Source organism: Stegostoma tigrinum, chromosome 11, assembly GCF_030684315.1.
Source record: "Stegostoma tigrinum isolate sSteTig4 chromosome 11, sSteTig4.hap1, whole genome shotgun sequence".
NCBI lineage: Eukaryota > Metazoa > Chordata > Chondrichthyes > Orectolobiformes > Stegostomatidae > Stegostoma > Stegostoma tigrinum.
Window position 1 is genome coordinate 59,680,723 of NC_081364.1, and position 13,085 is coordinate 59,693,807.

A 13,085-nucleotide genomic window follows, 5' to 3' on the forward strand; every position below is an offset into this window, starting at 1 on the left:
TCCAAGGATGGACTTCATCAGGCCCAGGGGATTTACCCACCTTAATACGCGTTACGGCTGTAAACACCTCCTCTCTGGTAATATGTATGCAATCCACAACATTCCCACTTGTTTCCCTTATTTCCTTAGTTCCATGATCCCCTCCACAGTGAACACTGAGGAGAAATATTCATCAAAAATTTCCCCTATGTCCTGTGGTTCCACAAATGGACGGCCACGCTGATCTTTAGGGGACTTTTTCTCTCCCATCCACCCTCTTACTCTTAATATAGCTGTAGAACCTCTTGGGATTATCTTTAACCTTACCTGCCAGATCCATCTCATATCCTCATTTTGCTCTTCTGACATCTCTGTTAAGTGTACTTCTATACTTTTTATAGCCTAGGGATTCACTTGAGCCTGATAGCTTAAACCTAATGTGTGCCACTTTCTTGTTCCTGACCAGAGCCTCAATACCCCTCATCAGCCAGGTTTCCCTAAACCTTCCCCCTAACAGGGACATACTGACCCTGGACTCTTGATATCACACTTCTTAAAGCTTCCCATTTGCCAGTCGTTCCCTTTCCTTAAACAGACCCACCCAATTGACTTCTGCTAGATCCTGCTTAATGGCCCCAAAATTAGCTTGCTGCAGTTCAGCACCTTAACCTGTGGATCTGTCCTATCTTTTTCCATAACTATGTTAAAACTAAGAAAGTTCTGGTCATTGGACCCAAAGTGCTGTCTGACTGACACTTCAGTAACTGGCCTGACCTCATTTCCCAAGAGGAGATCCAGTTTTGTATTCTGCCAAGTATGGACCTCTACATTTTGATCTAGGAAACTTCCTTGGACACATTTGACAACTTCCATCCTGTCCAGGCGTTTTACACTCTGGGTGGCCCTGTCAATACAGAGGTAATTAAAATCTCCAACCATTGCTACTTTATGATTCCCACATGCATCTGCAGTCCCTGTACATGCCTGCTCCTCTAGTACCCACTGACTAATTGGGGGTCTATAATAGTCCCAATAGAGTGACCATCCCCTTCTTGTTTCTAAGTTCTAATCATATTGCCCCATTTGACCCCTTAAAAATATCCTCTCTAAACATTGTTGTTATGTCCTCCCTTACGAAAAGAGCAACTTCCTCGCCTCGCTTACTTGTAATTCTGTCACACCTGTAGCTTCTGTATCCTGGAACATTGAGCTGCCAGACCTCCCCTTCTCTCAGCCCTGTTTCTGTTATGGCTATAATATCCCAGTCCCCAGAGTCAGTAATGCTCTGAGCTCATCTGCCTTACCAGTCAAGCCTAGTGCGTTGAAATAAATACACTTTAAACCAGAAGCCTTTGCCCTCCCTTTACTGTGTCCCTGGCTATCCTGAATAGTAAACTTGCTAATGTATTTACCCCTGACTTCTCAGTGGCCCCTCTCTTATTCAGAGTACTGCGTCCCCGTCAACAAACCAGTTTAAACTCTCCTGGATAACACTAACATATCACCACGCACGGATATTGGAGCCCGTCCGGTTCAAGTACAACCCATCCCTCTTGTCCAGGTCGCCTCTATCCTAGAAGAGATCCCAGTGATCCAAGAACTGAAACCCTGTCTCGACACCAGCTCCACAGCCAAGCATTCATTTGACGTAACTTTCCATTTCTATCCTCACTGGCGCATAACATTGGGAGTAATCAGGAGATCGCTACCTTTAAGGTCCTGCTTTTTAACTTAAGAACATGGAACATGGAACATAGAACGGTACAGCACAGTACTGGCCCATGATATTGTGCCGACCTATTATCCTACGAAGATCAATCTACTCTGCATGCTGCACATTTTACTGTCCTCCATGTGCCTATCCAAGAGTTGCTAAAAAGTCTCTGAAGTATCTGACTCCACTACCACTGCTGGCAGCGCATTCCACGCAGCCACCACTCTCTGTGCAAAGAACCTACTTCTGACAACTCCTCTCTGCCTTCCTCCAATTACCTTAAACTTATGCCCCCTCATAATAGTTATTTCCGCCCTGGGAAAAATTCTCAGGCTATGTACTCTATGCCTGTCAGCATCTTGTACATCTCTTGTCACCTGTCATCCTTCTTCACTCCAATGAAAATGCCCTAGCGCTCTCAACCTTTCCTCATCAGATCTGCCCTCCAGTCAAGGCAGCATCCTGGTAAACCTCCTTTGCACCCTCTCTAAAGCTTCCACATCTTTCCTATAATGAGGTGACCAGAACTGAACACAATATTCCAAGAGTGGACTAACCACAGTTTTATAGAACTGCAGCATAACCTCACGGCTCTTAAACTCAATTCCCCTGCCAATGAAAACCAACACACCATTTTTCTTACGTAACTCCCTATACTCATTTCACAGGACCACATCCCCTTGTCTACCTTTGACATTTGTACTGAACTGCACAATGACCTCTGGCTGTTCACCCTCCCCCTTCAGAATGTTCTGCAGCTGCTCAGGAACATCCTTGATTGTGGCACCTGAGAGACAACACAGCATCCTAGTGTTTCTTCTGCAGCCACAGAATCTCCTGTCTGCTCCCCTCACAATTGAGTCTCCTATCAGTATCACTCTGTCTGACTGCACCAGTCATAGTGCTACTGACCTGACTGCTGCTGCTAGCCCCTGAAAGGTCAACCCTTCCAACAGTATCCAAACCAGTATACCTGTTATTGAGGGGAATGGCCACAGTACACAGTAAAATGTGTAATAATATACATTTCAACCATGTCCCCACTCAATCTCCTCTGCTTGAAGGAAAACAACCTCTGTCTATCCAATCTCTTCATAACTGAAACTCTAGCCCTGACAATATCCTCATAAATCCTCCACCGATTGTTTTAAATTTCTTTATCCATTTCTTTAGTTTTTTGATTTTCTGTGAAACAATCTGACCTTATAACTAAATTCCCTGATGCCTGTTTTTGTATCAAAAACACTATATCCACGTGCTCCTGTCAGGTCAGATATTCTCCTCAGTTTTCTTGGGTTGCTGCCTGGTCTTTTGTCACAAGCCTTGCTGTGAGCCTTCGCTGAGGGGATGACTTCCAGGTCTGCGTTCATATTTTCCCCCTTGCACCTGCCCTTCCAGAATGTTCTGTGGCCTTTGACCAATGGGATAATGAGTGGGGTTGAAAGCATCCAGTTGGATTGCGCCATTGTTGCCATGTCGGGAGGTTTCAAGTGTGCGTCTTCAGGCACTGGCAGCAAGTCAAGGTGCCAAAAAGTCTGATTGATACTTCTCCAAAGTACAAACCTTGGGCTGGTTGTAACTGGTTCCCGTGAACCTTGATAACCTCTCTGACATTGGTTCCCACTGTTCTCCGTAGACGAAAGCTGCTGGCTGATGTTTAACTTAGAATGGCCAAATATCCTGTCAGGCCTGATTTTTCTGGCTGTCAGCCAGTTTTGAATTTCCACTTTTGGGCCTGTGGCCACTTGATACTGACTTGTTGATTGTGGACAGACATTGGCAAGCCTTGAGTTTAACCACAGAATTCTTAGCCCCTGACCTACTGTTGTAGCCACAGTATTCATATGACTGGCCCAGTTCAATGCTGGTCAGTATTAATGTCCAGGATGTTGTAGTGGGCGATTGAGCAATGGGAATGCCATAGAACATCAAGAGAGATGGTTAGAATCTTGGTTGTTGATGATAGTCATTGCCTAGCTCTTCTGTGGCATGAATACCGCTTGCCACGAATCAGCCCAAGCCTGATTATTGTCCAACTGTTCCTGCAGATAGACATGGACTACTTCATTATCTGAAGAGCCATGCGTGTGCAATATTCAGCACCAATCATCAGCAGATGTCCCCACTTCTCACCTTGTGATGGAGGGAAGAGCCTTAATGAAGCAGCTTCAACAGTTGTGCCTGAGACATCTCCCTTAATCCCTGCAGTAATGTCCTACAACTGAGATGACTGACACCAGAAACCACAACCATCTTCCGTTGCGCTAGACAAGATTCCAACCCAGCGGTTGGCTTTCCCCATTCATTTCAGTTACGCTGAGACTCCTTAATGCCATTCTTGGTCAAATGCTGTCTCGATATCAAGAGCAGTCAATCTGACCTGCCTTTGATAATTTGTGATTGTAATAATATTGCTATTCAAAACTAGTGAGATGAGTGTCTTGTGAACTCATAATTGCTACTTGTATAAGTAGGCCTGTTGTAATTTTCAGGCTCAACCAGATGTTTCTGTCATATATAGCATAACAGTATGTAAAATGATGAAATATGTTATTAAGTACTGAGACCAACATTAAATAGGAAAGGAAAGAATGAATCTTCATCTCCTCCAAAAGAACCTTACGCATACTATATTTGGTATGGTGATATTAGTTGGGTTCAAACAGAGCTCACTTTTTAATATAAACTCAAATAGCAGAAGCTGTCTTGCAATCTAATCTTAAGGTACTGAAAGATTAATAACGGTCACCCTGTGAGATTTTATAACCTATAAAAGAAAATAATTAAAAACAAACAGAAGTGAGTGTTGGAAGTTGGAAAGAGCCAGTTTCTATAATTATAGAATCACAGAATCCCTTCAGTGTGGAAGCAGGCCATTCGGCCCATTGAGTCCAAACTGACCCTCCAATGAACATCCCACCAAGACCCTACACCATCCCTATATTTCCCACCCTAGACACTATGGGCAATTTAGCATAGCCAATCCACCTGAGCTGATAACAGGGGAAGTCACTCATTCCTAACTCTCCACAACTAACTTCGGTTGCGCACAAGTATACTGAGGGGTTGAGCTCCCCTCACAGAACTTTCATAAGTTCACTAAGCTGAAATGGAACAAGAAAAATTCAGCGAAATAAACGTATCTCGTACATGCAAGCAGACACACACGTATGCACCCGCACACACACACCACCCAACACCCCCCGTGCAGCTCTTCTGTGTGTACCTTAAGTAAATCATGAAGCATTTGAGGCAAACATTCCTAGCAGAAAGCCACAGTCACCCACACTCCATAATTCAGTCCCAGCACATTGGAAGAGTATGGATGAAACATCTTCCATTGCTCAGGGTCTTGAGATCCACCTGTATTGTTTGAGATCCAGATGCTTCTCAGCCCTCCAGTGGATTTCTGTCGTGTGTAGAATTTGTAGACTGCAGGATGAGCTAAGAGAGTCAAATTGGGAGGAGAGAACGTATGCCCTTTCCCTGGACAAACTCACATGGTGTAAGCTGCCATGAAGCAACCAATATGTAGCTGAGGGAAACTGTTTCAGACCAGGGCAAGTCGTCTTGTGCAAGTTAGCCTGAGAGAAGAGCAACACTGATTTCCAATGCAGCATTCAGTGTACCTTTGAGAAGTAGCCATAGAGGGTATTCATGCCTGATCATTTTGGATAGACCATGTCAACTCAACAAGTGGCTGGGAAATCATTTTCCCAATGAATGACTTGTTCCAACGCAAACTGCAGTCATCAGTTTAACTTCTTAACCTACGCAAATCATAACTTTTAAAAAGGTGAACTACGAAGGGCACTTTAATTTCAGGTAGGACACATTTTAGATTTGACATAAGCCTATTTACTGACAACATTTGGTTTTGTGATGCTGGGGTTAATATCATTTGGTATCATCTTTTGCATTCACATGGTGCCTTATTAACTAGATTGTCTCAAAGTACTTCACACACTTTATTCTGTTGAAGTTCAGCAGATGTTACAGTAGGGAAATGCGCTGGCCGTTCTGGAATGGGGAACATCCAACTAACAGCGACGAGGTGAATGACTGTTTGAATTGTTTTTGGGACTGGGGAAAGGGAAGCATAATGGGGTCTTACTCAGTCCATTTCCTTCACTTAAGTTAGCGGAGTGGAGCAGTTACCAGTCTAGGCAGATAGGACCTTGACCTCTTCTGGGAAATGACATCTGAAGTTGTGTTGCGCTTGCTACGTCCTCCCAGAAATACCAACCATAGGCTGAATCTTAGTCCACAACCTTCAGATGTCAAGTTCAGATATGTTATGAACCAAGCCAAATCAAGGTAAGCAGCCATGACTAGTGCCACTACGCCTGCTTCAGTGTGATAGTGATTTTACAGAATGGTAGTCTTACAGTTAACTTGTAATGTCCCTTGTGACCGCTGGAGCTAATACTGCAGATGGAAGATATAGTAGGCTGCTCGCTACTTTTGTATATTTTATGAGCCAGCCACTGAGGTACATGCATGCTACTTACTCTATCCTATCAGAGGACATTCATGTGACATGCTGTGGAAAGCCACATTCTCTTGATACCCACCAACTCTTAATCCCACTAATGGCTTACTCATTCTGCCCTGTGATACTTTGCCCAATTAGGTTATAGGTATGATATATTGAAGATTTAAGATGTTTGTTGTAGAATATCTGTTGTAGTCCCCATCAATAGTGATGATAGCCTCAGTGTTCCAGCCCATGAAGATTTTCTTGACAGACATTTGCGCTGCTCCTTTCTTCTGGATCATCCAATCCCAGTTGACTGAGAATTGGACGGGGTTGCATCTAATAGAGAGCAACACAGTCAGCAAATGCACTGCCTGCTGAATAATCCATACCAATCTTGTACATGCTGCTATGTTCCTTATTAATCTTGTCGTTTTTGTAATAGTATTGAATATGCACTTCATTTCCGATCTAACTTTCCGTCTGCTGTACTCTAAAGTAAAAGCAAAACACTGCAAAGACTGTAAACCTGAAATGAAAACAAAGCACTGGAGAAACCTGACAGGTTTGTCAGCAACTGTGGAGAGTGAAGCAAAGTTAACATTTCAAACTCAGTCTGACTTCTTCAGAAGATATTTGTTCTAAGCCTTGGGCAGTGCCTTTTGCTGTCTCATGACAATTTCAGGGGTAAGAAGGGCATGTAATTAGGAGACTGTGGTGGTGTCACTGAACCATGCCACTTTCTTGCCTCCACCAGGATTCAGTTTTGCGTGGGAAGGTCTATGTTCAACCTTCCCGCCCTGCCATCAATTCCGGCCAATGAATGATTGCTTAAGGGCTTCATCTCACCGCCCCGGGATTCAGTCAGTAATAGGCGAGTTTGTGGCCATGTGCCATGCTTAAACAATGTTGAACGGCTTGTCGCCTTTTTGGAGGTGTGAAGTCTAACGACCAAAGGCTCACTGGTAGTTTGGCGTGCTCACCCCCTGCTAAAATGAGCCTCTGTTGGCTGGCATGTACCACTTCTGTCAAGGGGTCTTGATCCTGGTTTGGTAGCCTTGCCAGTGCCTCCTTTGAGTTTTCCCCTCGAAGAGGCAGCAAGCCTCTCTTACTCTCCAGTCAACGCTCTAGACCCCTGAAATCTCAATGTGATTCCATCCATTAAGTCTGATTTTATCTTTCTGCAGATGCCTTTAGGTCCACTGAGTACTTCCAACTGTTCCTGGTTTATTCTCTGTGTTGAATATGATTGATGTATAATCTTTCTGTACTTACAATGCTGCAGCTTAGTAGAAGGACTTGTCTTTATAAAAGTGACCAGGGATACTCATTACTAATCATTTCTGTTTGGTCATTTTAATCGTGAGAAATCTGTTTGAAGTTGCATGTAGTTTTCCATTGCATGTTATAACTTGGGGAAGGAGAGTTAAGAAGAAGTATTAGCACATCTATTGAATTACTGCTCTGAAATATTTTGTGTCCCTTGCCCACAGCTAATTAGGCTCATTTATTTCTCCTGCCCTGACCAAATTAACATAGACTAGCAGTCAGATCCTGTATCTGCAACATTCAGCTGCTTTCTCCAGCCATGTTTCTCCAACACAATTTGGTCATCACCTTCTAACCCCATTCCTGAAGCATTGGTCACTTGCTAATGATCAAATGTTTCTGGGTACTCATTCACAAGCTACTTCGAAGTTCATCTTTCCATCTGCAAGCTTAGACTGCTGCTGTTGATGTACCATTTGACCATGGAATGCAACATAGGCTTAATTTGCTGTTTGTTTTGTTGGCATTTGTTGTTCAATATCAGCAAGGTAAGATTGGATAATGGTCAAGAGCAGGGACTTTGTTCAGTTTTGCCCTTCCCTTAGCTGATCAAGACAGAGCAGATCAAACCTTGTGTGTGTGCCTCAGAAACTGAATCTGTTAAGATGCAAGGGGAGTCTTATAAGTGCCATGCCCTTGAATGTTTCACACCAGACACTGACTTGGCCCTCCCAGCAATGATCTAGCTTCTTACAGAACTGAAACATGTTGTACGAGACCTTTCAATGCCAGTGATTCAACAGCCAGCTAGTTTGTTTGCAACAGGACAAAATAAAATAGCTGCCTTTAATTTGATTTTCCTTTCCATGTTACGTCTCTTGCAGGGAATTGTCAAATGCCAAGACACAGAAAAGGAAAACGAGAGGCGTACCCAGGAAAATGAGATCTGAAAATAAACGGTCAAAGAAGTGAGCATTCCATCACGAAGCGTGACCCATGTTTCCAACGAGAAACTAGGAGTCTCAATCATATGCCCAAAAAAAAGCGTAGTTTTAACCCAGAATATTCAAAAATTCCAAAATAAAGATTCAGCTCTTTGAACCGACTGTTATATAAATAACCTTCAGAGTTTATTTTTAAATATTGTAGAAGGATTGAGGAATATACTTAAAGCGGACATGCCAGACAGTTCACTGAAGGCTGAACAGTTGAAATTTATCTGTAATTTTAATATAAATATCCAAGAGGATGGAATACAACTGGCATGACTGGAATCAGGGCTTAGAATATGAAATATCTGCAGTGAAATGGAATGTTTCAATGAGGCTATAACCAAGAATAATGCACTTAACTAACTGCCTGTTTTCTTATATCAATCAGCAGCTCATTGCTCACTAATTATTGATATGTATAAGGCATAGATTGTGGGTAGGACCCATCTTTTGCATAGCCTTTTCAGAGCTTCAGCGCACTGTTGCTGCCCCTGTCTCTCTTCTCTGTATCTGTCCTGTTTTACTTACACTGTCCACTGTAGCAAGACCATAGCTGCAGTTAAGGAAGGTGGAAATCAGTTGCGTTCACCTTCCCTGCATGCTAAGTGCATTCGTTGTGGATAGTAGGCAGGAAACTGTACCAGATTTCCAACCTCCCCTCCTCCTACAGCATGTTTAAAAATACCACTGTGCCATTGTTGAGTGAGGTGCACGAATGGTGCTGTTGCTGTTGATTTGCAAACCTGACACAGGCCAATATCTTCAAAAGAAAATTGGACCAGCAACCACCAACTTCTTAAGAGGGACATTTTTATTTTGCTGTCTCCTTCTTTCACAGCTCGACAGATCATTGGATTAATTAAAAGATTTTCTTTTATACATTCGTAAAACATCAGAGACCCTTGAACTAAACTTCTTTATCTGAATGTGCAGTTCCCACCTTAGATCTATCTTCAGAAAATGAAGATAGACTAATGAGTCACAGTTCAGCCCTAAAGTGTAGCAGTTCTGTCTGTACTTTCATCATTTCTTAATGAATTCCAATCGTGGACTGTATATTTTATGGAGAGCTTCTAAAGATTCAGTCTCACCCCCGCCAAACAATCCCTTTTGTTCTGATGAGCTAAGGTCCCATCTCTGTGATTATGTGATTTTCTCATTGGGTGAAGCCTCACATCAGATATAGTTGAGTTTTTTTTAAATGAAAATGAAGGGAGCATCAGTTGTTCAGCACGAATCTGACTGAAGCATATAGGAATGGTTGTACCCTGTGCAAGGCATTTTGGTGACAATGTTGCCTGACTTTCTCGCAGCTCAGGAGACTATCCCTTCCTCCCATCCATATCCATACTAAATTAAAAGCCATGGTTTCATTACTTAAATGTAGAGAAGAGTTGGCTTTTATAATAATTGGAAAACAATAAACACAAGATTAATGCATTGGTCAGTGTGTTGTGTTCCATTGTTGTCACTAGGCTTACTGCTCTTGATACCCAATGAGAAAAGTTGCACTAAACTCCAAAATGTTTTAGTGTGCAAGACCCAGTACACCATTTTCAGTCACTCCTCTTAATGCCACCATCACCCGTAATTACCAGTACTTTACCTGAGCATGATACCACTCCGAATGCTCTCTTCAAACATTTCCCCAGACAGAAATGATGGATTTTTTTTAACAAGATTGTTGTCAGTCCATAATTCAAGTGGAGATGTGATGAAAGCTTCATATGACATCAGCTAGCAGAGAGATTTCTATTTCAGACCATTGTCAAGAGTATTAAAATCGAATTAGTTTGAAATGTAGCACATCCAGGGATTTTGTTTACCAGAGCTGCAAGAAACAATCTTGGCACTTTCACAATCATCATTTGTTTAAAACTGAACCAAAGGAAACCTGCACATATTGATACAGTCTCAATTGCTGCTTTGGCCAATATTCTTCCCTCATAGTTGAAGTGTTATTCAGGCAAAAGTATTCAGTGAGGGAGGATAAGGAAAGTATATGTAATTGTACAACCCAAAAGATTGAGTTTGTTTGCTATAGTTCGTGAAGACGTTTTAAATAGACTTTACTCAATGAACACACAAATTTTTTTGTATGTAAAGTAGACTCTTAACCCTTACCATAAGTTTTACCTGTAAATTGTATTTATAAGCAATGCTTCTCATTCTTTGATAAACATTCCAGCTGCTCTCTAGATGTTGCACAACCCGCAATAGCCTGTAATGTACTCCCTACAATGGCATAGCATTCAGGCTTGTTCATCTTTTATTTACTTTGCTCCCAGGGATGTTAGTCAGTGCTACACCGCCTGTGTGTAAAATCAGAAGCATGTGTTGGTAATAGGAATATAATTTGTGCACTTATCTCTGTATAATAACTCTTTATACATGAAACAAAAGAAGAATAATGATTCTTTCAAATTTGTTAAAAATGTAGTTTGAAAAATAAAATCTTCAATACATCTTCGCAAAGCTTGAGAACTTTTATGCAAGTATTTTTCTCTGTTGTTTAAGTAAATAATTTTTAGACCCCAACTTCTGCCTGTTGAATCAAGTGGATGATTTGATTCAAGTATCTTCACCTCATCTTCAATAATGTAAAAAAGAAGAAAAAATACTGGAAACGTAAGATGAGTGGCGAGGTAAACAAAGTTGACTTTTCAACTCAATGAGCATTTGTCGGAACCAGAGGACAATAGAGATTAAGCTTTTAAGAAAGTACCCAGCTGGGGTGCAAGACGAACCGAAAGAAAGATTAGTCGTTGCATGAAGGGCAGGAAATGATTCAATGAAAAAGATGATGGTACAATGCAAAAAGGCAGTGATAAAAAGTATCTAAAATCAAAAGATAGTTTCAATGTAGCTGTAAATGGTTGCAGCAGAATGTGTCAGGCCTGATCTGAGGAAGGGTCCCTGGATCTGAAACATTAAGTCTGACTTCTCTCTGCAAATGCTGCCACATCTGCTGAGCTTTTCCAGCAAATTCTGTTTTTGTTTCTGATTTCTACCGCCCACAGTTCTTTTGGTTTTTATGCGTTTATGAAAGAGGCAATTTAAATGCAATATTTCCCTGTTTTGTGCTCCATCCCTATGATCCCTTCTGTTTCAGTTTAACTTGTACAAGAGGCAGCTTATTACTACCATCAGATGTGTATGGCTGACTGGTCCCAACATTTATTGCCTGTCACTATCAGTCCTAGAGAAGGTGGTGGTGAGCTGCTTTCTTGAACTGCTGCAATCCATGTGCTGTAGACACTATAAAGCTAACCCTGAGTTCATTTGATGTTGCACCAAACCATCAAGATGAGACATTGCTAGGTTGGATTCAGGGTCTGTACCGAGGTGGCTGATCTCAGTTAGGTTATAGGAAAGATCTATCAGGAACCTCCTGCTAAAAATTGAGAATGTGAACATTGGGTGAGCACATGATTGACCTTGGTCCTGATGTCTTTAATGATCAAGCTTCCTGACAGCAAATGCTATTGGAGCATTGGGCCACTTGGATAAGGTGTCACTAATGCTCATTCACCACCACTCTCCTATAGTGCTTGTCCCTACCCCCACCCCAAATTCTCCATCACTCTGGGGTTATTGCTCCATGGTTATAGCATAATCTCCATACCCTGTGTAATTTGCTGAGTATCTCCATGTTTCAGATTGGTGAAAAAGATGCATTCTAAGGCAATCATTTGATCACCCCTCCTAATGTGTACTTGCCCTTACTTTTGATTACAGATCCGACAAGCAAATACCGGGCATTTTCCCCTCATTAATTTCATTGAACCCCTACTGCATGGATGTAGGCATTTGGCCCATTGAGTCCTCAGCGACTCTCTGAAGGGCATCTCACCCAGACCCACTCCCTTTTTCTATCCCTGTAACCCCACATATCCAATGGCTCATCCACCTAGCCTGCTCATCTTTGGATTGTGGGAGGAAACCCAAGCAGACACAGGGAGAATGTGCAAACTCCACACAGTCACCCAAGAGTCAAACCCAGGTCCCTGGCATTATGAGCCAGCAGTGCTAACCGCTGAGCTGCCATGCCACACCTTAATGGCACTATATGAATGTAAGTCATTGTAAATCGGAGAGAGTCTGCATGTTGGGTTTGGAAAATGGCAAAGTGAAGCCTGCTTTAGGAAGATGGGAAAGGATTCAGAGTTGTGTCATACTTCAGTAGTGAAAATATTCAAATGTTCTGACTACATTTTGCAAAGAGTCAAGAGAGAAAGATGTCATGTATGTCGGATTCTCATCCTGGGCAATGGAATTCTGCCCTTTGAATCCTCAGACTGAGTGACAATAAAATGCACTTCTAGTGAAGAAAACCTCTATCCTCAGTCTGTGCCCTTATTGTATTTTGCAGCAACTTTAAACAGAACGTGTAATTGAAAGATTTGAGCCATGCTTTACATTGTGATGAAAATTCGAAGACAATTTTTTTTCATTTCTCTTTGTGAATGTTTTATTATCAGTTAAAGGAGCAAAACTAGAGGAATGCATCTTCCAGCTGAGTGCTTAGACAAATCTGCCTTTGTTGCTTTTGAGGATTTCAGGGTAAAGATTTTTGTCATGTACATTTAAATGAGGTACTACAAATATGTTTTTTTTTAAACTAAGTCAGCCCACACTTGAGATCTGCAATTTG

General features: G+C 42.0%; 1 protein-coding gene across 3 annotated transcripts in view; it reads left to right on the top strand.

The window, feature by feature from the left end:
• The window catches only part of rad18 (RAD18 E3 ubiquitin protein ligase), a 227,520-nt gene extending 216,703 nt beyond the window's left edge, over window positions 1-10,817 (top strand). For all 3 annotated transcript variants that reach the window (XM_048547656.2, XM_048547657.2, XM_059649652.1), the window contains one exon: window positions 8,324-10,817. In XM_048547656.2, the coding sequence (XP_048403613.1) occupies window positions 8,324-8,411 (88 nt within the window). In that variant the 3' untranslated portion in view covers window positions 8,412-10,817. The remainder of the gene's footprint in view (window positions 1-8,323) is intronic.
• Window positions 10,818-13,085: the final 2,268 nt, after the last annotated feature.